The 26613-nt window shown below is 27.1% G+C and overlaps 1 protein-coding gene across 1 annotated transcript in view; it reads right to left on the bottom strand.

The window, feature by feature from the left end:
* Positions 1–26613, bottom strand: part of LOC113386397 — a 108530-nt gene that overhangs the window by 15601 nt on the left and 66316 nt on the right. The window contains exons 4-6 of the mRNA XM_026624178.1: positions 24864–24966; positions 3869–4140; positions 1436–1686 (exon numbers count right to left, since the gene is read on the bottom strand). Of these exons, the coding sequence (XP_026479963.1) occupies positions 1436–1686; positions 3869–4140; positions 24864–24966 (626 nt within the window). The remainder of the gene's footprint in view (positions 1–1435; positions 1687–3868; positions 4141–24863; positions 24967–26613) is intronic.

The following is a 26613-nucleotide window of genomic DNA, read 5'->3' on the forward strand; positions in this document are numbered from 1 at the left end:
AACGTCGAGAAATGTAAAAATTTTTGATTTCGATTTTTGGACGATTACTATAACTTACCCTACGGGAAGTTAATAATAATAGTTTGGTTTCTCATTTATTGATTTGATTGATAATTATAAAAAAACAGGGAAAGGAAAAGATAGACAAGTTGGGAAAATGAGAAAGAGATAGGTATAGAAAAAAGAGAAAGACAGAAATAGGTATAGAACGAGAAAGAGATAGCAATAGAGCGAGAGAGGTATAGAAAAAGCGCTACACAGAGACAAAGATAGAATAAAATAAAGGAAGCAAATAATAAAACAATTTAATTTTCTTCAAACTTTATTATTTTTCGCTTTTTATTTATTAATTTTGATATCTCATTTATTGTTTTGACGCCTAAAAAGTTTTACTGGCGTCATTGTATCTGAAGAAAAAAATAGACAAAAAATAATAATAATTTGGTTTCTCATTTATTGAGATGATTGAGAATTATAAAAAAAATAGAAAAAGGAAGAAATAGATAGAGTTGGGAAAAGGAGAAAGAGATAGGTATAGAAAAAAGAGAAAGACAGAAATAGGTATAGAACGAGAAAGAGATAGCAATAGAGCGAGAGAGGTATAGAAAAAGCGCTAGACAGAGATAGAGATAGAAAAATAAAGAGAGCAAACACTAAATCAATATAGAATTTTCATAAAAAGGATTTTCTTTGAACGTTAATAATTTCCGCTTTTTATTTATTAATATTGATTTTTCATTCATCGATTTGACGCCTAAGAAGTTTTACTTCAACTGCAATAATTGAACTGCAAAAATTCGACTCAATATAATTATTAGTTTGAAGAACCTTAATAATGATAATAATTGAATTTTCTTCAAACTAATAATCATATAAAATAGAATCTTTTGTTTAATATTTGCTGTTGAAGTAAAACTTCTTAGACGTCAAATCAATAAATGAGAAATCAAAATTAACAAATAAAAAGCGTAAAATAATAACGTTTAAAGTAAATTAAATTGTTTTATTTGTTCTTTTTTTATTTTTCTATATCTATCTCTGTCTAGCGCTTTTTCTACCCTTCTCTTGCCCTATCGCTATCTCTTTCTCGTTCTATTTCTATATCTTTCTTTCTCTTTCTTGTACCTGTTTCTTCTTCCTTTTTTTCTATACCTATTTCTTTCTTTCTCTTTTTTTCTAACTATATTCTTTTTATTAAATTGTCTTTATCTATCTATTTAATTATATGTCGCATTTAGGATTATCTCATTATTAATTATTAGCCATATTTCCTTATTTCTATCTCTATCTCTCTATAATTTATCTGTTTTTATTCCTCTATCGCAATTAAATAAGAAGTAAGAATACTAAGGTTCAAACAAAATAGTGTTTATGAAAATTTAATAATCCAAATACTTTTCATGAAAATTTCATATTGTTTTATTAGTCTACTTACCCAGATTCTCCTTCTCCTTATCGACATCAGCCAACTCCAATTTGGAATGCGACAACATAACATTCCTCTTCCCGTTGAACTCCTTAAAGTCCTTAACCTCGTACATAACCTCCAATTTGGTCTTTACATACTCATTCTCAATCCTCATTCTGTCAATCTTCTCGACATACCTGGTCGATTCGTTTCTTTTGGCAATATCAACCCCGAAGTCATCTCGGGGAAACTCAGACTTTACTGAAGCAAACTCCAATCTGAAAAAGGATAAGGAAACAATACATTTGGACCACTTTACTAATGCCAGTATGTTTTTAAGGCAGTATGTTTTTAATAGCTCTTTTCATAATTAAATAAGTTAATTGAAACAAATATATATATATATAAATCTCGTGTCACGATGTTGGTTTGCGATGGACGCCCAAACTGCTAAACCGATTTTAAATTTTATTGGCTCATCGTGTGCATATATATCCAACTTAGGTTATAGAAAATTTTGAAAAGCAAATTTAAAATATAAATATATAATTTTTATAAATTTCAAAAAATTTTGACAGAAAATGACTAAAAAAAAACAAAACACTAAAATGACAAATGTCAAAATTTATGGAAAATAAGAGAAAAAAGTATTTGATTTTTTCAAAAACATATACATATATAGATATATCCAACATTTATATCCAAATTAGATGAAATCCTATATTCAAAATCACTGTTTATAGTTTTAAATCTAATTAAAAATCAATGCAAAAATTAAAATAAATGTTGACATGAAAAAAAATTAAATGTCATTTGTCAATATTTATGAAAATAATTATATAAATAGATTTACAATTTATATTTATTTGATTAGCTTACCAAATTATTTCGGAAACCAAAACTTCATCAAAACCTTATAGATCAAAGACATATTGAATTTAAAATTAATCATAAACAAAAATTTGACATTTCACAAAAAAAAATGTTTAACGACTTCAGAAGGAAACAAATAAATAAATTATTCCAAGTTATGTTATAGGCAATATTGCCAAACAAATTATAGATACAATACATTATTGTAAAATAAATACTATCATTTTCGACCAAAAAGGAAATATTTTGACATTTATAAATTTAGTGCATATTGGATATATGAAATTGACATTAACTATTTAAATTAAATGCAAAAGTAAAAAATCTGATATTTATATAAAATATTGTATATTTAGATAATGATACTGCGTTGATTTACACTAATCCATGATGCGAGTGAATTAATTTTGGAAGTATGAAATGTTAAATAATTTTGAAAATTATAACAAGTTTTTAACTATTTGTCAGAAAGAATATATTTTATTACAAATTCATACCCATATCATGCACCAAAGTAATAAATAATACTTATTAAATGACATAGTGTTTACATACAATATTTAATGAATATTCTAATTATATTTTTTGACATTCGCTAATTCAAAATAAATTAAAAGTAATTGAAAACAATGTCATAAATCGGATATTTATGGAAAAATATCAAATAAATATATTTATGTTTCACTTGATCTCAAATAAAGAAAAAATTAATTGCTATGCCAAAATAGATAGTATACTCATCTAAAATTATAGTGTAAATATTACAATTATGATAAATAATCATCCATTATTTTACAGTACGAAAATTGAAAAAAAATTAATAAAAGTGCCAAAAATCAAACATTTTATAGAGATGGACTCTGATTTCTCAGAACTTTATCCATGTTAGTTTCAGGGATAGTATGAATATCAATTTATAGTCGAAAATTTATATGATAAGTAATTAAAACATTATAGATCACAATAAAAAAGCGACATATTGAATTTAAAATTAATCATAAAAAAAATCTGACAGTTCATAAAAAATGAATTTTTAACGACTTCAATAAGATACAAATAAATTAATTATTCCAAGTTATGTTATAGGCAATATTGGCAATCAAATTATAGATATAAATTATATCATATTATATTAAATTTCAACCAAAAAGGAAATATTTTGGCATTTAAAAATTTAGTGCATATTGGATATATGAAATTGACATTTAATATTTTTAAATTAAATGCAAAAGTAAAAAATCTGATATTTATATAAAGTATTATATATACAGATAATGGCACTGCGTTGATTCAGACTAAAATCTAATTTATTCATTGATTAAAAAATATTTCACTATTTGACATAAATAAAATTAAAATAAACAAAACACTATGATTCGTTGGAATTAATTATCGAAATGTAAAGAAATTTGTGTAATAAAAATAAAACATTGTTATTAATATATCAGGTATATTATAAGAACTTCTGCAAAGAGGCAAAATATTTTTATGGTAAAACAGCGTTTGCCGGGTCAGCTAGTATATATATATATATATATATATATGTTATATATTATACCATTGCACTAGTATCATTCACTTTCTTACCCGGTATCCAAACCGATTTTATCGTCGACTTCCATCTTCTGATCACAGATGACGCCACCGTTTTCAGTGTTCTCTTTGATTTCAGTTTTACTGATACATTCATTGTTGTTATCTTTATTATTTAACAATAACCTAGGATGGCCCCCCAATCCGTGACGGTACCACACTGCTTGCAAGCCTCGGGTCCATGGAACCTCTTCGGCTGCTGTCATCCATGTTACTAAGTCTTCGAGACGGAGGACTACCTTTTCGGATATTGCTAGGACCTCATCCTGGAAAAGAAATAAAGAAAATTTTAATATAATAATAATATAAATGTAAATGACTAGTTATATATATATATATATATATATATATATATATGTATACATATATGTTTATTTTAACTATAAGGGATTTTTTTTTAATTACTATATTTGTTACAACTGCCAAATAATTAACATCTAGTAACAGTAATGAACAATTCCGTAGTATGTTGATTTAATATAAAATAAAAGCAAATAATAATAATAATACAATTAATAAGTAAAATAAGTGAAATTCCTGATAAATAAAAATACTAGAAAAACAATAAAGTAGAATAAATACAATAAGTAAAAGATAATAATAAATACAATAAATATAACAAAATAACAATATTAATAAAAGAATTAAAGAATGAGAGAACTAGAGTAAAAGAAAAAGAAGAGAGAAAAGAAAGATTGAGCAAGAAAGATAAAAATAAAAAAGATAGAGTAAAATAAATAGATAGAGTGAAAGAAAAAGAGAGATATAGAAAAAAAAGGAAGTGAGAACTAGTATAGCAAAATAAAGAAGGAGAAAAGATTAATAAACTAGTGGGGCGCATGGCATCGTGCCTTAAGGCAAATTGCTGGAACTTCCCGTACCAAAAATTATTTTTTTTTTGAAAAGATTAACATTTTTTAAAAAAATTTACTCTAAAAAAATAGATTTTTGAGGAACTATATAAATTTTTGACAAAAGTTTTTGTTGAAAAATTTATTTTGAAATATTTTGGAAATTTTTTGTACTGCTTTAATGCATAGAGACTAAATATCGAAGCGCGTAAGCGCCGCGTCGCTGTCTAACGCATAAGCATTGGTACGGAACCCATAGGAATGTTAACAAAATGTATACTCATTGTTAAAATCTCTATAAAATATCTGATAATTTGATGTGCATATGTCTAATGTCTAATGATTATTGTTGACCGCCAAATGTTATTTTTTTTTACTTTTTTTACTAGATCTCCGAAACCGCTAGACCTAATTCATAAAAATTTCATCAAATCTTCATCTTGATAATGCAAGTAAAATGTTTTTGAATTATTCAAATTGCTTCATCCCGATTCCCGAAATCGTCGACGAAAATTTGTATCCGTACACACACATACATCAATTTTCTCTAAGGTATGCCAATATATTCAGAAACCTTTGAAACGTAAAGATATATAAAAATTTTCATTTTCGATTTTTGTGCGATTACTATAACTTACCCTACGGAAAGTTAATCATAAATAAATCAATTTATCACCTCCAGAACATTAACAATCGTCATTTCATTTCGAATCAAATTTCAAAAAAAAAAAATAGTTGCCAAATTTCCACAAAATTGAAAAAGTGCTCCCGCATAGTCACAGTCTAAACGCATTTGCAAATAATTCTGTGCGATATTTTCACTTATACTGTGCTCAGCTTGGCGGCATTTTCACATTTTTCAATAATTTTCACAAAATTGGAAAAGTGCTCCAGTACACAAACAGTCTAAACGCACTTGGGTAAACATTTGTACCAGAGTGGCGCTTAGACTGTGCTTAGCTTGGGCGATTTTTTGAATTTTTAGTCCAAAATTACAAAAAAATTTTTTTGAAAAAAAATTAGAAACAAAAATTTTTTTTTCCAAAATCAATTGTTTTGTTGAAAAAAGCAGAAAGTTCTTTGAATCATTTAAATCGGACGCTTAGTTCTCTCAAAAACAGCCATTTTTTTTAATTTAGCTCTGTAACTCCGAAACCTCTGGGCCTACCTTTGCCAAAAACTAATCAGCACATCTCCCTATCAATAGGAATCGAGTGTTTTTTAAACCATTCAAATCGGTTGATCCGTTCTCTCAAAAATTCGCTTTCTATTTTTTGCACTCTTTGCTCCATATCTCCGTAACGGCTGGACCTGCCTTTGCCAAAAACTAATCAGCACATCTCCCTATCAATAGGAATCGAATGTTTTTTAAACCATTCAAATCGGTTGATCCGTGCGCCCGAAAACGTGGACGAAAAAAAGCGGACATACAAAACACACACACACACACACACACACACACACACACACACACACATCCATTTTTTCTGAAGTATGCCAAAATGTTCAGAAACCTTCAAAACGTCGAGAAATGTAAAAATTTTTGATTTCGATTTTTGGACGATTACTATAACTTACCCTACGGGAAGTTAATAATAATATATAAAAAATAATAAATAATAAAAGAGAGAAAGATAATCATATTTTGATTATTACAATTATTGCAATTATTGTTATAAAAATAAAAAACAAACAAAAATTGATTAAAATATAAAAATGTTTATGCTATAAGAACAGTATGTATATATAAAACATTAAATAAAATAATAAATTTAAATTAAAAGAAAAATAAATAATTTAAAAATAAAACAATAACAAGAAATAGTAAATAAAAGAGAGATTGATAGAGCAAGAGAGAAAAAAGAGGAAACAGAAAAAATGCAAAAAATAAAGCGGGAGCGATAAACAAAAAGGAGGAAAGAAATAGCACTTTGTAAAAAAATAATGTTACAATTTTTATAATTAATGTTACAATAATAATAATAATGAAATGTGTTAAATAAATAAAAATTAACATTAAATAAAATAATAAAATTAAATTAAAAATATAAAAGTATTTTAAAAACAAATTATTACAAGAAATATATATATATATATATATATATATATATAATACATATATAAACTTTCACTATAAAGTCTGTTAAACCGGTTACGTTTATTATGTGTATATATATATATACATTTATATATGTGTATATATACATTTATATACATTTGTATTTGATTTATATGTATATATACATATACATATATATTTGTATTAAATCAATATTCCGAGCTAATTAACAATCATGTTCACAAAGCAGAACATTTTGGTATTATCACTAATTATATATTCGGATTTTATTATATATATACATACAAATATAAATATATATACGAGGTGTGTTCAAAAAGTACCCGGAATTACTAATAATTAAATTTCGCGGGTCTGGAGTGTCTGATTGTCAAAATTTTTTTTTTATTGTGTTGGTATACATGCCCCTAAAGTATGATGAAATTTTCAGCTATATTCACTGTTTACTTTGTCTGTGGTGGTCGCTAAGGTTCGACGTGTTTTTCTGAGCTTGGCGATTTTTACAATGGAAGAATTGAAAAAGTCAAAGAATTTGTATTAAATTTTGCGTAAAAAATGAAATAAAGTGTTGCAAAGTGCAAAAATTCACCAGATATGGCTCCGTGTGACTTTTTCCTATTCCCAAAGTTGAAGAGACCCATGAAAGGACGGCGGTTTTCCTCGATTGAAGAAATAAAGGCCGAATCGCTGAGAGTGCTCAAGGACATATCAAAAAGTGAATATCAAGGGTGCTTCGAAAATTGGAAAAAACGCTGGCATAAGTGTATTATATCTGGGGGGGACTACTTTGAAGGGGACCACATTAATGTAGACGAATAAATAAATATTTTTTTGAAAAAACGAAAATTCCGGGTACTTTTTGAACAGACCTCGTATATATATATATATATATATATATATATATGTATATATATACATTATATGTATACAAATATAAAAATAACGTAGACAATAACAAGAGCAAAAAATTAATTATTTTCATCAGCACTAATTATTACATCTGCTATTTATAACATTGTATTTCTGAACATAATTATAAATGTCGGCGAATTCTTATTAATTGTAATGATTTGATTATTGTGAAATATTTTTTTTAAAACTTGCATTTAGAAATCAATAAAATATTAAAAATCTTATTTCAAATCATTTTTGTTATATAACATTAACTATTTACTATTTTATTTTTTCTTTTCACTCCAATTCAATTGTTTCAGTTTTTAATTTTATTTTTAGTATCCACTGAATGAAGGCTAGGATTATAGCCGAAACGTATGGATTTAAAATAAATTTTTGAAAGAAATTCATGTTTTTTATTGATGTTATGCCCGATTATTAGACTTTGTTAATATATTTATATATATATATATATATATATATATATATATATATATAATGTAAAAATAACCTTGATCAGTGTTTATAATGCACCGCTATTGAATACATACAATATAGGAGGGCAATATGTGCTCTTTTAATTCCTCGTTATTAATATATTAGTATATTAATTTTTTTACACAAATTTAGTGTTTAATAAATTTTACATAATTAATTATTTTTTTCTCATATTTTTCCTGGTTTGGTTTGTATAATTTTCTCCTTTTTATATATTTATATTTATTATCAACTTTTGTATTTATGTAATATGTTTTTTAGATTACTGAATGATGACACACATCAAGTGTCGAACAGTTGAATGGAATAAATTTTTCTATTTTTATATATATATATATATAATATAAACATTTTGTCCAATTTGAAACGAAAATAAACTAATTTCGAAAACAGATGTATTCATTATACAAATATACAAATCCACAAGCACTTATACATATTTGTATATCTATAAATATATACTCAAATACATAAATGTATATATATAATATATATGTATGTATATATGTATATATATATATACATTTATATTTGTATATATAATTTATGTGAACATCGAACACGTTTATATAAAAAGTATATGAATAATGCAGGGGAGAACAACAATTCTGAAAATTATTGAAATCATTATTTAATGAATGTAAATATTGGCTTTAATACATTCTTGAGTTATAAAAAATATAATAATTTTCTAATTAATTATATATTATATTATTATTTATTGACAATTATAATATTTAAACGTTTTAAATTATTATTCACGAGAGAATAGTTGAAAACTTTTTTTTGTAATTCTTGAAGAATATATTTCAATTCTTGGGATAATTTCCTGCGATTTTTGGTTTAGTTTTTCCAAAATTTTTAGATTGGTGATGATAAAATGTTTTAAACCCCTGATCCCCCGCACTCCATTTCGATATACATGCAAGAGCAGAGAAAAGAGATAAAAGATATGGATATGAGGTGTGAGAGAGCGAGATGGGGCTACTCTGCTGGAATAATGTAAACTTAAATTAATGTAAATCCACTACATTGCAGGTTGAGAGAAAACACGTCCCTTAATAATAATAGAACACTTTAGTTTTTACTTTTTTTTATTCTATTTTATATTTTTATTCTTTTTTTCAATTCTTTCTTTTTTATTTCAAATTTCTAATTCTATTTAACTCCTTCCATTTTATTTTTTCATTTTTTTTAAATCTCAGCCAGTTCTAATATTTTTTCTTCTTACTCTTATTACAAGTAATCTATTCAAATTCCGTAATTTCTATTCTTACTCCTAATTTTTATTCAAATTTTACTTAAGAAATACAATTCTATTTAATTTCAAATTAACCATATATATATTCTTAAATTCTAAGTCAATGACAGGATTCGATCCAAAGATCCCTGTCGAACACTAACTAAGTGAGCTATGCTATGCTCGCCTCTACTTTTTACTTAAATACAAAATTATGTCATTATGTAAATTGTTACTAATTACAAAAAACACATCAATGATATTTTACAAAATTTCCAACTGATATCATTGGAAGGGTTTTTCAATTTTTGAATCTATTTCAGAGTCCTTATTAAGTTGCATTAAATTGCTTTTAAATTTTTAAAATAAGTTCGGCCGTTTTTGAAAAAACGTCGACAAAATTTCGGTGCCAAACAATTTAGAATGCCTAGAAACGTAAAGTGATACCTTATTATTTGCACATCTAAATAGATAAATAAAATAAAATAGAAATAGTTTTAAAAAAATGGTCAAATCTGGCAACCCTTAACCCTTTCCACTCGGCAAAATTCTCATAAATCTCGGAATTCGCGAGTGGAAAGTGTTAAAATACATTTCTTAAAAAATGGCAATAAGTGTAGAAAATTAAATTCAATAACAAACAAATGTTCTAGTATCATTCTGAAACTAAAAAATCCATAATGGCTTGAATCGTCAAGAAAACTAAATTCGCAAGTCGGATTTTTTGAAATCTTAAAATTCCAAAAAAGGCTGACACAGTAAAATTCGATAAAAAAATTTACATCTAACCTTGAACACTTAAAGACACTTTAAATTAAGAAAAAAAAAACAACGAAAATTGCCTAAATTTCTGTACGTCAGTAGAGTTTCTTTTTCTAGATTTTTTATTCATTTGCTCGTCAGTAGAGTCCTTTTTTATCTCCTGAATTTCTGCTCGCCAGTAGAATCTTTTTTCCTAGACGTTTTATTTATTTGCTCGTCAGTAGAGTCCCTTTTCATTAATTTGTTCGTCGGCATAGTTCATTTTTTATTTTACTGATTACTAATTACTTTGTTCGTCAATAGAATCCTTTTTTACATTTTTTAGATTTTTGTATAATTTGCTTGTTAGTACAGTCCCTTTTTTAGTTTTTCAACCAATTAATAGTTTCCTTGTCAGTAGAGTCCCTTTTTTTAATTCAATTGCTATATTATTCATGTGCCCGTCAGTAGAGTCCGTTTTCTATTTTTTAGATTCCTTAAATAATTTGCTCGTTAGTAGAGTCCTTTTTTTATTTTTCAATATATTTCTTTATCATTTCTTTGTCCCTTCTTCATTTTGTAATAATTTAATGAACAATAACAAATTTAAATAAAAAAGAGTACAAAATAAAGGATAGAATTTACATTAAAATGATATCCGTAGTATGAGGATTTAATATAAAATAAAAGCAAATAATAATAATGATAAAATTAATAAATAAAATTCCTGAATAATAAAAATAATACTAGAATACTAGAAACAATAAGTAAGGACAGATAATAATAAATATAACAAAATAATAATATTAGAAATATTATTATTTATTAAGATACTAGTAATAAAATATCAACAAAAATTTTAATTCCATACAAGAGTTGTAGTAGCGTTGTTTAAAAGATAATATAATTCTGTTTATGATTCCATGAGATTGCATATTTGCAACTACAAGTTTGAAACTCGTTCGGAAACTTTGAAAATCGGTTTCGACCCCCAAGAACCCCAACTCCAACCCTCAACCCCAAACTCACTCTCTAACACTCTCTCTCTATCTCTCTATATCTCTCTCTCGAGCCGAGAAGAAGCCGTAAAATAAGCAGCAGGAGAGAAAACTTTGCTTCCACCGACGGGGAAAGAAAATGTATATTAATTCTGGAAATAGTGGGGGGGGGGAATTTGGAATTTTTTTATCTAAAAATATCTATTTAACTACAATTTAATGATTTTTTTAATTTAATATTTTTTAAATTTGATTATTTCATAAAAATCTATTTTTCTGCTCTACGATTTGGAATCATTTTAATTTTGTATCTAAAGCATTTTTAACATCCCGAAGGTGAAGTTTATATTTTCATCAAAAAATCCGATTCGCTAATTTTCATGTTTTCTCGACGTTTCAAGCCATTCTGAATCGAATGAGACCAAATTTAAGGAAAAAGTATGTGTGTGTGCGTGTGTGTGTGTCAGACCTTTCATCAACAGATTTTTGCCGCAAATCGACGTTTTCCCAAAAACGGCTGGACCGATTTCAAAAATTTAAAAGCCATTCGATGCATCTCCATGAAGACTAGGCGTTTATCAATTTTGCGCGACGATCGGCCAAGCCGTTTCTTTGTAAATAGCAGAAAAGTAGAAAAAATTTCGTTCACGTTTTAGCCCGCAATTCTGAATCGATTTTAAAAATTTAAAAACTGTTAGAAAAATATTAATTGGGAATCGACTTGATTAGTTTTTGGCAAAGATCGGCCGGGTCGTTTTCTTGTAATAAAGTGTTGAAAAACTTTTTTTTTCTATGAATTTTTTTTTGACGGTAGATACCACAGTCTTATAGACCATACTAAAATATAACGGCCCGAAGACAAATAGTTGAATTTTAAAAATTCATCAACGTTTGAAATAAATAAGTCAAAAGTTGCTTTTATGATGTGATGAGTCAAACATTATCAATTCATTAAAATTTAAAATAATAAGCTACTTATTTTAGAACATTCAAGTACTATAAAATATACAAGTCTGTGCACTATAAAATATAATTACAGATATTATATTATAAATGTGTCTGAGAGATATCAATTGGAAATAACAATGTCTAGATTAAATTGATAGCGAAAACTTTATTTTCGACATAGAAAGTTGACTAATTTTATATAAATATCTAAATTTCAATTTCGACTGATTGAGTCAATTCTTACACATTTCGGAAAGTTCATGTAACTTATTTTAAGGCTACATGCCACTTTCCACTAGTTTTAGAAATTTCAATGAACAATATAGAAAGAAAAAAGAGGCAAAAATCGGAAAAAGGACAAGAGGTCAGTAAAATCCTTTTTTTTTAATTTCTTGTCTTATATTTTAGTTTGCTAGTCAGTAGAGTCCTTCTTTACTTGATGACTAAAATTTTAGTTTGCTTGTCAGTAGAGTCCCTTTTATGTCTCGTATTTTTGTTTTCTCGTATATCGATAATTAAGCATCCCAAATATCGTTAACTAGATGGCGATAAATCAAAAAACGTCATTTTTTTACAAATTTGAATTATCGACAATTCCAAAACCACAAATATCGGAAATTACGAAATTACACAATTCCAAGTATCGATAATTGGAAAATGCTAATGAGGAAAATCGTATGCAAAAATTTAAATTAATTTCGAACAATATTAATAGAAAATGTACAATATTTGAAAACTGATTTGTGTGTATATATATATATATATATATATATATATACATACATATACACACATATATACAATAAAACCCCGTTAAGACGATTATGCAATAGAATAGAATGACTGATTTACTTGAATTTTCTTATTTGTTTAAAAATTTGTTATATTCTTTTTAGATATTATTAAAATTTAAAAGTCATTAAATAAAAAATTCGTATTATTTATCATATTATAACACAATAGTTTATACATAGAGCATAAAGCTAGTCCAAAAATCATCAGTATTTTAATATATATTAATTTTAAACAAAAATAAAATAAATAAAAAGAAAATGTTATCAGAAACACATATTACATCAATTAAACTTTTAAAATCCGCAATAAAAAAACCTGCTCTTTTAGATCACTTTTCCGCAAAAAAAAAACCCGACCGTTAAGTGGTTAATAGAATTTTCCGCATAATACGCTTTTGTGCTGGAAAAAGATTTTAACAAAGTTTTACTATATACATAAATATCTTAAATAATTCTGTAACAAAAATGAGCGTTTTTTGTCAGTTTGTGTTTGATTAACATATTTTTAGGTTTCGTCAACATCAGGTAAAAATTATACATGTATACATATAAAATTAAATTATACATTCAAATATACATATAAGTAATATATATATATATATATATATATATATATATAATTATATTTATGAATGTAGCAGCAGATATATCGCTTTATGTAAATTTCATTAAATAAGGTTAAGAGTGTGTTCAACCCGTGTTTGAGTTGATGAAAACACGTCACCTCGTATATTCCGCACGAATCGTCCTCTTGCACATTTTGCGAGAACTTTGAAATAATAATTCGTTTCGGCAAAGATTATGGTTTTATGTGTTTAGAGCAGTGGAGGACAATTGGCGGCTCTTGGAGAAATTGAAGTAGAAGTAAATTGCATTTTGCCCTCAGGCAAGATGACATAATTGAAAAGAATTGAAATACATCGATATTAAATAATTTTGTACACTGGCTTAGGACATACATGGTGTATGTCCTAAGGACGCGATCGAAACTTCAATTATAATTTTTTATATAACAATTCATCCATTTTTCGTAAATTTCCATACACACAGACACACATATACTTTAACCAAATTTCATACCAAACAATTCAAAAAAAATCATTTCGATTTGTAGGCAAAAATATGGCAACACTATAAATATTTTTCGTGATACAAATAAATTTGTTCGATTCAAAAATGTATGTACAATATATAGTGCAATTGTATAATGCAAAAACGTTTTCTGAAAAAATTGACAACTGTGGCAATCCTAGAAAGAATATTATTCTACATATGGCAACACTATATCTTTAGTATAACTACATTTGTCAATATAAAAATTTGAACTAAAAGAAATTTTATCAATTCAATTATCAAAATTGCTGTACTACATATAGTAAAGCTATATACTTCATCTTGCATATGGCAACACAATATATTTCATTTATGCTAATTTATTGTCAATGTATGTATTTAAACAATAATAAATTCTAGCAATTCAATTTTCAACTGTACTATAAATATTTCAACTGGATAAAATATGAAAACAAAATATTTACAACCCTCAAAATATTATCTACCGACACAGGCAACACTGCATTCTAATAACATCCGCCATTTCATGAATTGCTACGGACATTTTGTATTTATAAATTGCAAATCGATATTATTCGATTGTTGTCATTCATCAGCGAATTGCTTAAACAAATATTTTGTAAACAAAATATTCTTTAAGTTAGATAACGATTTTTTTTTTTTGTGGAAATGGAGTTATGCAGAAAATATACAGAGACGAAAACGTGACAGATAACACGTTGGCGAATGAGTAAATATATTATTATTTAATCAAATAATTCGGGGAATGCAGATGATTAGTGATTGTGTCTCGGTTCTCAATTCTCTGCATTTTGATATGTTATTCAGTAGTATTATATATAGTACATCATTGGATTTTTTTTCTATCAGAACCCATGTGTCTGATCCGTAGAGAGTTTTGTCGCGTATCTTATATATAAAATTCTTCTGTAATGATGTATGTAAATATACTACTCCTAAACGATTATTCGGATTTGGATAAATCTTTCTGAAGTTTGTTGAGGGAATTTTTTAAGATGTATGTGATTATAGAAATATAGTAATATTGTAGAAATAAATGGTAAAAATTGCAAAAAACGACATGTAATTGTTTGACAAATATTTGAGACATCGTTTGGCACTGAAAACAAATGAAAACTGTCACCTGCCAAAAATTTCAATTCACTTATGAGCCTAGACACTATTAGAATATGTATAATATATTCATGATTATGAATGAAAAAATGAAACGTCTACATTATTATTGACAAAAAGCAGCTGAGATGTGCCAGAAATTAAAATATTGGTACAGGACAACGTCTGTCAGGTCATCTAGTGTATATGTATATATACACATATATATATATATATATATACATATATATATATATATATATATATATATATATACAGGGCCGGTCCTGTCTTGCATGCGATGCATGCAAAAAATGCGGGCGCAAGCCTTAGGGGGCGCCAAAACGAGTTTCGGAAATTAAATTTATAATATGATATTTTTATTTTTTATATAAAATCTAGAATTATTTATTTAAAATCTAGAGTACTTAATAAATTATAATAAATAATTTAACTTAACTATGGATACGGAGACACAAAAAGCATATTTATTTTACAATGTGATATCAGTAGAAACAATTGACCGATTAATATTTCTGCAAATTAGTAAATAACAGCTCTGCTTAATATTATTGCTTAATTTACTTATTCAATTTTTTCTTTGTTTGAAGTTACCGTGGAATCGAAAAAGAAATTATCTAGTGTTCAATCCCATAAGCGCAAACCTGCGAAAGATTAAATTAATTTTTGGGCATTATTGACGATAAATTGCAAGCTGATTTAGTTGAATCGGAACTTAATAAAAAATATAAACAAATTATAAAAAATGGGGAGTCAGCGCTTTGAAATTGACTTGTTTATTTCGAGAAAATGAATTGTAACTTTTGCTTTTGTTGCAAATGTTTCGCATTTGTTGAACTTTGAATGTTGAAGACTGGCGTGGAACAAATATGAAAAATGGAAGCAAAATTTACTTTGGAACGAGAATTTTGAGGCTTGTTTTATACCTAATGGCGTCCATACTCTGAATTTAATAATTATTAACTATACAGAAATAATACATATCAAATATAATAAGTTTTTTTTTAATATTGTTCAAGAAATGTGTAATTTCTTTAAAATTTAAAAGCAATATATTTTATACGCTCTTAGATTATATCTAATTTTTTGTGCACTAAATCCAGAATAATTAAAAATTAATTTATGTATTTCACTTAATATTTTTGTTAAATTGAAGTTATAGAATTTGAGAAATGCATTTCAGAAATAGTATTTATTATTTTGATATCAAGATCTTTATATCAAAATAATAAATACTATTTCTGAAATGCAGTTCTTAAATTCTATAACTTTAATCAAACAAAAATATTAATTCTATTGCTATGGTAGTCGAACTTACATCCTTAAACAATTTACTACATATTTAATATTACTAAAATGTGAAATTAGGACAGGGATTGTTTAATTTATTGTTATCGATAATAATAAATAAATTTAAAATCAATATATTTTATACCCTTCTAGATTATATCTAATTTTTTGTTTACTAAATCCAGAATAATTAAAAATTAATTTTTAAAAAATATATAAATATTTATATAATTTCAATGATAAACTGTTAAAACGGTAAAAATTAATAGGGGGGGGGGCGCTAGAAAAAAAGTTGCATGCGGGCGCTAAGGACCCCAGGACCGGCCCTGTATATATACATATATATATATATACATATATATATATATTTAAAATAATATTATAATTTATTATACGACTGTACATCCACCTCGGTCATATTCGTGTCGTTCTACCTCAGAAGCGAAATCCGCTGTTTTGCATTTATGTTGCAAAAACTTACGGCGAAAACAACACTATCAACTTTATTGTTTAAACTTTATTAATAACATATCGAATCGACTCGTATTGTTTAACAATTCGTTGTTATTATTACTCATTTGATATGTTACTTGATACGTACAAGTTGCGTACTTGTTACGGTATTTTGGACACCAAAGTCTAAGCATAGTATAAGCTAAAATAATAACATTCAACTGTGATAAAAACTTCTTATCATGTTTATGATTGACTATTTTTATTTATTATTAAAAGACACACAAACATTCTTTATTTTATTTAATCGAACTATCACTTAGTACGTACAAGTTACGTTACGTATACGTTACATTAATTTGTACGTTTTTTTTAAATTAGAGACATACATGTCTCATACGTGTACGTTACGTTTAAGTTACTTTTTATATACTTGCTTAAACCAATCAAATTTCATATTTGTATTTTTGTTATAAAATTTATTTATTAACAATTGTTTTTCGTTCATGTGTGTTGCAACTATACATTAGTGTGTTTCTATGTATTTTACTCATGTGTTTGTGTATATTCGTTGCACACTGATGAATGATCGTAATGTGATACCGTAACGTTGTGTATGAAACACACACGATTTATTATTAATCCAATTAAATGTTTATCGATACAATTTGCAAATGGATTTGTGCAAAATTTAATGCAAATTTTTCGCGAAAAACAAATGATCAAACTCGTTTTATATAAATAGTTGGAACGACTATAATAAATAAAAATATTTATTTATAATAAAAACTATTTCTGCAGAATGATGATGATTTAATCAATTCTATTTCATTTTATTTTTTCGAAATTTGCATATGTATTGGCAAAAGTTTTGCAATAAAACTTTTTTAATCAAATAATTTGTAAATCGCGAGTCGAACTCGTGCACTGAATGTAAAAACAGATGTCTGCTGGGATAAAAGTAGTAAAATGGGAGCAAGTGGAATTAAAATCGATTCATCGGTTCTAACCAAAAAAAAATGAATACACACAAACACAGAAATACACACATTCCTATTCATTCACACAAACATACACAGATACACACATACATACAAAGCCACAGAAAAAAATAATATTCTTGTTAAAATTATTATATTTAAAAACAAATCAGAAAATAAATGTGACCTGAACCTGAAGATGACCACAAAGTCAAAATCGAAACGTCGGTTTATAAACATTATAAAAAATTAACCTGAAATCAGTACGAAAAGAGATAGAAAGAGAAAAAAAAAGAGAAAGAAAGCAAAATAAAAAGCAGATAAAGACAGAAAGAGCCGAAATGAGACAAAAAAGGCAGAAAGAGACAGAAGAACATAGAGGCAAAAAATGATAGAAAGAGAAAGAAGCGATAAGAGTAAAAAAGATAGAAAGCAATAAAAGTATAGGCAAAAATCGAACAAAAGAACAAGAGTTAAGTAAAATCCTTTTTTTTTAAATTTCCTGTCTGGTATTTTAGTTTGCTAGTCAGTACAGTCCTTTTTTAATATTTCTTGTAAAGTTTTTTTTTCTTTAATATTTCTAGTCTTATATTTCAATTTGTTCGTCAGTGGAGTCCTTTTTATTTCTAGGATTTTAGTTTGCTCGTCAGTAGTCCCCTTTAATGTCTCGTATTTTTGTTTTCTCGTCAGTAGAGTCCTTTTTTTAATCTTTCTGGTCTTGTATTTTAATTTGTTCATCAGTAGAGTCCTTTTTTATTTCATGACTAGAATATTAGTTTGCTCGTCAGTAGAGTCCTTTTTTTAATATTTCTTGCCTGTATTTTAATTTGCTCGTCAGTAGAGTTCTTTTTTTAATATTTCTTGTCTTGTATTTTAATTTGGTCGTCAGTAGAGTCCTCTTTACTTTACAGACTTGTATTTAATTTGCATGTCGAACTAAATACCTCTTTACTATAATGGCGATTTATATTTTGCTTGTTAGTAAAGTTCTCCTATGTTCCTACTAATAAAAGAGACAAAAGGAGTCAGAAAAAGACAAATGTGATAGAAAGAGGAAAAAGTGATAGGAGTAAAAAAGATAGAAAGCAAAAAGAGTAAAAAAGATAGAAAGTAAAAAAAGAGAAAAGGCGCAAAAAAGAAAGAAGAGACAAAAATCGAAAAAGGGACAAAAAGAGAAAGAAAAAGACAGAAAGAGAAAAAAAGACAGAAAGAGACAAAGGAGACAGAAAGAGACTAAAGGAGACAGAAAGAGACAAAAGGAGACAGAAAGAGACAAAAGGAGACAAAAGGAGACATAAAATGAAAAAAAGGAATGGAAAAAGAAAAAAGAGAAAGAAAAAGAAGAGAGAAAGAAAAAGAAGAGTGAAAGAAAAAGAAGAGAGAATGAAAAAGAAAAAAGAAAAAAGACAAAAAGAAATAAAGACTTTCTCTTTACAAAAAAATAATAAAAAATAATAGAAAAAGATACAATATGAAGAAAAAACGGAGATATAAATAAACAGAAACAGAGAAGAAATAGAAAGAGAAAAAAAAAACAAAAAAATAGAAAGATTTTGAGAGAGATTAAATAAAAGATAGAAAGAGTGAGAAAGGAAAGAATAATAATTAAAGAATTGATGATAATAGGAATGCGTAATAAAACTTACAAAATTGTTATACTTATTTTCTTTCCTATTCAAAACGTTTCAAATATGCTCAAAGTCATCATCAGTGCATAATAGTGTATTTGAAAATAAATACACGAACGTTTTGAAATTAGGGGACGTCAATTAATCACGTAAGGTTTCTAAGGGTAGGGAAGGTTGGACAAAAAATTACGAAATATCACGTAGGGGAGGGTGGGGTATAATAAGATATCATCACGTGTAATTATTTTTTACATGACTTTTCTTAAAAAAATATAAACATTCTCAAAAAAATCTATTTTACAATTTTTTCTCATAATAGAAATATACAAGGGGGGGGTTATTTTGAATATCACCACTTATCTCCATGGGGGTGGGGGGTTCCAAAAATCCTTAATAAATCGATCACGTGATTAATGGACGTTCCCTTATTAAGTGCTATTGTCATTGTCTAAAATTTTATACATAAACTTAATCATTTAAACTAACATTAACATTCCGAATTTGTACAGAGCAAAATAAAATTCATTCATAAGTTTCACACGTTTCAACAACCTGTCATCAGTGATATAAATAATTAAGCACATTAATTATCACATTTAATCAACAATTACAAAAACATCATATAATAATTCACCTACCACCCCCCCTCCCCCGAGATGTCCAAACCCCGTAATCCCATTAAATAATAACTTCCATAATCAAATGGCCCTATACTCGAATTTATTTAGAACGGGCCCCACACAACCAAAACCCTACCAGGAGAGGTTAGAGTAAAGGGACTTACAACACAAAGTTATGCCATCATATCGAATGGCCAACAAAACGAGAGCGACAGAGACGCAGATAGCGACCCAAACAGGTGAGCGACAGAGACAAACGTATATAAGAAGTGAATTCTTGGCGGGTGCGAGAGGGAAGGATAGATATCACCGACGCAGGTTGTAGAGTGATGGAAAGAGATGGCATGAGGGATAAAGAATTCTCGAATACGGGAGAGAGAAAAAGAGGGCAGAGGTTCTCAAAAGGGATAAAAGAATTAATGATAGTCAAGGTGTAAAGAAAATAAAATGTAAAGAGAAAAAATAGAAAAAATAGAGATGAAAAGAGAAAAAATTAATAAGAAGAGAAAAAAGCGATATAAAGCAAAATAGAGATACAAAGAAGAAAAAAAGAGAAAAAAGAGACAAAAAGATAGAAGAGAGGAAAGAAAAAGATAAAAAGAGACAAAAAGAGTTAAAAAGAGACAGAAAAAATTAAAAAGAGACAGAAAAAGTTAGAAAGAGACAGAAAAGTTAGAAAGAGACAGAAAAGTTAGAAAGAGACAGAAAAGTTAAAAGAGACAGAAAAAGTTAAATAGGGACATAAACAGATAAAAAGAGAGAAAATATGTAAATAAGTATTTTATAAATAATTTAGTAAACTTCTGTGATAGTCTTCTGTAGTAATAGTAATTTAGTAAACTTTGGTAGTTTTCTGTTTTGAATCACGAGTGGCTAAAGGAGAAATTAAGTTTCGCCAAAAATTATGATTTGCTAATTTTATGTTTTCTCGACATTACAGGCCATTCTAACTCGAATGAGACCAAATTTTGGAAAAGTATGCGTGTGTGTGTGTGTGCAGTAGTGCTTGTAGAGCAAAATGATGTTAGTCAATACTACAAACAATTTAAATTTGTATAAGTTTCTCAAATACATCATATACATATTAATCAAATGCTTTTAAAATTATAAAAGATATGTAAAAGTGATGCACTTTGCAAAAAAGGCCCTTCACTGCTGCAATTGTTCCTGCCTTGTTCGTGGATGAAATTAAAAAAAAAAATCTCATTTACTAGCTGTAAGTGGAATTTTGTCTTAAGGCAATTAAGGCATCGTGCCTTAAGGCAAATTGCTGGAACTTCCCGTACCGCAATTCAAAATTCGAGTTATTAAAAATAATCATAATAATAAATAAAAGTTGATCAATGATCTGATACTTTAATAAAATTTCGAACTATATGAAATCATTTATTGAAATATTTTGGAAATTCTGAACTTCAAAGCAATCGTACTGCTTTAACTGCACAGAGACAAAAATATAACGCATAAAAAATGGTACGAAACCCATAGGAATGTAAACAAAATTTATACTTTTTGTTAAAATCTCTATAAAATATCTGATAAATTTATGTGCATATGTCTAATGATAATTTTTGACCGCCAAATGGCTTTTTTTTACTTTTTTTACTAGATCTCCAAAACCGCAAGACTTGCCTTCATGAAAATTTGATCAGTTGTTCATCTTGTTCATAAAAGTAAAACGTTTTTTGAATTATTCAAATCGGACACTTCGTTCTCTTAAAAACTGAGTTGCCATTTTTAGCACTTTTTGCCACGTATCTTCGGAACGGCTAGACCTGCCTACGCCAAAAAATAATCAGCACGTCTCCTTATCAAAACGAATCGAATGTTTTTTGAATTATTCAAATCGGTTTGTCGGTGTTCCCGAAATCGCCGACGAAAATTTGTATCCGCACACACACACATACATCCATTTTTTCTAAGGTATGCCAAAATGTTCAGAAACCTTTGAAACGTAAAGATATATATAAAATTTTCATTTTCGATTTTTTTGCGATTACTATAACTTACCCTACGGGAAGTTAAAAAGTTAATAGAGACAAAAACAGATAAAAAGATAGAAAATATAGAAAATATCTATTCTTTTATTTATTATCTTTATAAATAATTTAGTAAAACCGGTAGTTTTTCTATTTCGAATTACGAGTTGCTCTAAGACCCTTCGTTGAAAGTTATTTTGCTAATTTATGTTTTCTCGACATTACAAGCTATTCTGAATCGAATGAGAGCAAATTTGAAAAATTATGTATGTGTGCGCCAATTTCTTAAAATAAAGTTACCCTAAACATAATTTATATTAGTCTATTTATTTAAGATTTTTAAACGATGTGCAAATTGATTTGATATATTTAATTTTCAGTTACAATTTTAAAATATACCTAGTAGTGCTGTAAATCAAAATGATGTAAGACAATACTGCAAACAATTTAATTTTGTTTAAATTCATAATAATCGAATGCTTTTAAAATTATAAAAGATATATAAAAGTGATGCATTTTTGCATAAAAGTGTCATAATTAAGATGTTCATTCGCTTTAGTAATTTTTGTTGATAAGTTATAGCATTTAATGTTGTACAAATTTGTCGAATACTGCATTTAGATTAGACTACAGTTTTGAAGCAAATTGAAATAATGTTTAGCAAAAAACGTTTGAGGATCTGTGGACGAGTATATTGCAAATGAAAATAAGTTTCCTATTCCAAGCACACGTTCTATAATATCGTATATATACAAATATATATATAATATATATATATATATATATATATATATATTGTATATATAAATTTATAAATGTAGTATTTTTGTTCCATTTGCATTTATTAAGAAAATGTTTGTTCAACCGAATTACGAGCGAATGATATGAATCGTTTTAATTGCGGGAACGTTAATTAAAATATTATATTATTATTTAAAACATGATACGATTATAGATTAGAACAAAAAAACTGCATACAACTTACAATAAATAAAACTAAGTGTATTGTGTTCATATTCACATATTTAATATAATATTATATATTATAATATAATAAAAAATATTTTTTTCAAAAATAGTTACAAAATTAAATACTCAATTTATATATTTTTTTGTACATATCATTCTCTCTCTTTATATCTATCTATCTCTCTCTTTATATCTATCTATCTCATTTTTTATATCTATCCTCTATCCTCTATCATATATTTGCATCTCTTTCTATCTTCGAATATAATACTCCACCTAAACGATTATTCGAATTTTGATAAATCTTTCTAAAGTTTGGTAAGGAAATTTTTTAACATGTATGTGATTTTAAAAATATAGTAATTCTGTTGAAATAAATGGAAGAAGTTGAAAAAAAGCGACATATCATTGTTTGACATTGAAAATATTTGAAACATTGTTTGGAATTTGAATTGAAAACAAATGAGCACTGTCATCTCCAAACATTTTAATTTACTTATAAACCTAGACAATATTAGAATATGTATAATAAATTTATGAATGATTGTCAATAAGAAAAATGAAATGTATACATTATTATTGCCAAAAAGCAGCTGAGATGTGCCAGAAATTAAAATAATACAAGATATATTAAAATATACAGTATATGTATGGCAGATTGAATGATACATATGTGAACAGGATTTGACAAATTAATTCACTTAAAATATGAAATTAAGTAATAATCAGGGGAGGTCCTACTTTGAATGCGACGCACGCTCTAGGGGGCGCCAACATAAGATTCGGATATGAATTTTTCAATATAGTTTTATTCTTCAATATATTGCAAGAATTATATGATTTTTTTGCATATTTTACTAATCTTGGCAAAATATTTTGAAAATACGTCAAAAATTTCACTTTAAAACAACAAATGGAAATGTAAAGATGAATACAACAATTCGGCCCTCACGATATCGATTAAAAGAAGTTTAAGATGCAATTTTGGATATCTTGAATAATAAACAATTAAATTGATATAATCCAACATAAAGTCCAAGTGTTATGTTTAAAACGAATGGCTAGAATTTTTTTGCTCTCTATGATTTGCTCAATAGAATGAATCGCATAAATATGAAAATATGAAAAATAAATAAGTAAAATGTTTCAAAAGCCAAATATTAATTAATGATAATAATTTTAATATGATCTTGAAACAGATAAAATAATAGGGGGCAGTGGGGCGCTAGAAAAAAATACTGGAGAAAGGACTTTTTAAAAAATATTTTTTACCAAGATTTTACACATGTGTAGAACGAATTTCGAATCCTTTGCACGTCATTTTTATTGTTTTGTGAGAAATTTGGAAATACTATCTAAATAAAAGAGATTTATTTATTGTGTTATTGTTGTAAATAGTTAAAAAAGATCCTTCTATAATTCTTCGTTTGAATAAATTTTGTTCGAATTGTAGTACAGTCGGGTTAGAAAAGTCCATATTGTGTTTTAAAGTATGAATATGCTCTGCAATCATAGTTTTAAATTGTCTCGGATTTTTTAAATTGATTTTATGTTGTTGTAAACGTTTCATTTTTCAGTTCTGGCTTGTTTCTCCTATGTAAATTAAATTACAATCTAGACAATTAATTTTATAGACGAGATTTCTAAGTCGTTCGATATTAAAAGGAGTATGGATTAGGGGTACGTATGGATTTAAAATAAATTTTTGAAAGAAATTCACGTTTTTTATTGATGTTATGCCCGGTTACTAGACTTTGTATATATATATATATATATATATATATAATATCCTTGAAATATATACATATTTCCACTAACCTCTCCGAAAACCGCAAGCGAGTTCAACTCGGGCGCACTCGCAGGTTCCACGTAAAGGCGAAGACTCGCGAGGGTCCTGTCGCCTCCTGCTACTCCGGCACTCCTGAAAACAAAAAAAAAATTACATTTTATTAATTAATATATATATAATATATATATATATACATAATTATATATAAATAGTTTTGTACTTCACATACAATACTAAATGATACATAATGCGATCGAAACGAGAAACAAAAGAGTGCGCGTAAGGTTCACACGCGATTGAAGTAAAACTTATTTGCTGTACTACGAGATGGCATTTAAATAAAAATAAATACATCATAACAATTTTAAATAATATTTCTCAGTAATATGGTAACACTCGTGTGATCACACATTTATTAGTGTCAACCATTATACACATTTATATAAAGTATGGCTTTATACTTCAAATATGACATGATCGGTTTGTCATTGCAATTAGCATTTAGAAGTGAAGTAATGGCTGATTATAAATTCTATAATATTCGTTCACACGGTGAATTATGTTAAACAACGCCTAAACAAATATTATTTTCATAATTTCACTCGTCATCATATAATATTTGTGTTTGAAGAACTTCATGTAATTAAAATTAACATACTTTCATTGACTGATTGTATTTTTTTTACTTTTTCGATGGCTATATAATTTCATTCTTTGAACAGTTGTGATATCTGTCTTTCCTAAAAAATATTTTCCATTTTAATAACTTAGATTTATAGAAACTGCAAGTCCATTTTTGATTTTATTTTTAGTTTTAGAGTCGCTTTTTAATGTTATTTTTACATTGCTCGTCAGTAGAGTCCATTTTTATTCATTTTTAATTAATCATCAGTTGAGTCCCCTTTCTTTCATTTTTACATTGCTCGTCAGTAGAGTCCCATTTTCTTCCATTTTTAATTTAATTATCAGTATAGTTTATTTTTTCTTTTATTTTGAATTAGTCATCAGTAGAGTCAATTTTTGATTTTATTTTTAGGTTGCTCGTCGTAGAGTCCCTTTTTCTTCTTTCATTTTCAATTTTACTCGTCAGTAGAGTCTATTTTAATTTTATTTTTAGTATGCTCGTCAGTAGAGTCTTTTTCTCTTTCATTTTTAATTTATTACCAGTAGAGTCTCTTTGAATTTTATTTTTATTTTGATCGTCAGTAGAGTTCCCTCCCCTTTCATTTTTTAGTTTGATCATCAGTAGAGTCCCTTTTACCTTTAAATTTAATTTAATCATCAGTAGTCTCTTTGAATTTTATTTTTATTTTGGTCGTCAGTAGTCCTTTTTTTTCTTTTCATGTCTTGTTTTTCAGTTTGCTCGTCAGTAGAGTCCTTTTTTTCCTTTCATGTCTTGTTTTTCAGTTTGCTCGTCAGTAGAGTCCTTTTTTTCCAACATGTCTTGTAAAAAATAGTTTGGTACATCTAGTAAATGCACTCGACTCTTATCTTATCTGCCGTAACGCGCTTCCGTTGCATTTGTATAGATTTACACCCTAGTCGCGCCTAAAGAAATTTTGATTCAAAAAGTGCAGAAAACTGAAAAAAGAAGCATAGGGCAAAAAAATGTGATGACCTTATCCTCTACCCCTTACCTGTGTTCCGTCCAAAGAGTTGCAGCTCCGCGACTCACAACAGGGCCGAATCCGACCAGGGCCGAACACACAAAAATCACTGAGGGCCACCACTCTCGTCTGTTTCTCAACACATAACTATCACTACTACTACCGGATACTT

This window comes from Ctenocephalides felis, unplaced genomic scaffold (assembly GCF_003426905.1).
Source record: "Ctenocephalides felis isolate EL2017-DRISC unplaced genomic scaffold, ASM342690v1 CF-g0.4_SCAFFOLD_03571, whole genome shotgun sequence".
In the NCBI taxonomy this organism is placed as follows: domain Eukaryota; kingdom Metazoa; phylum Arthropoda; class Insecta; order Siphonaptera; family Pulicidae; genus Ctenocephalides; species Ctenocephalides felis.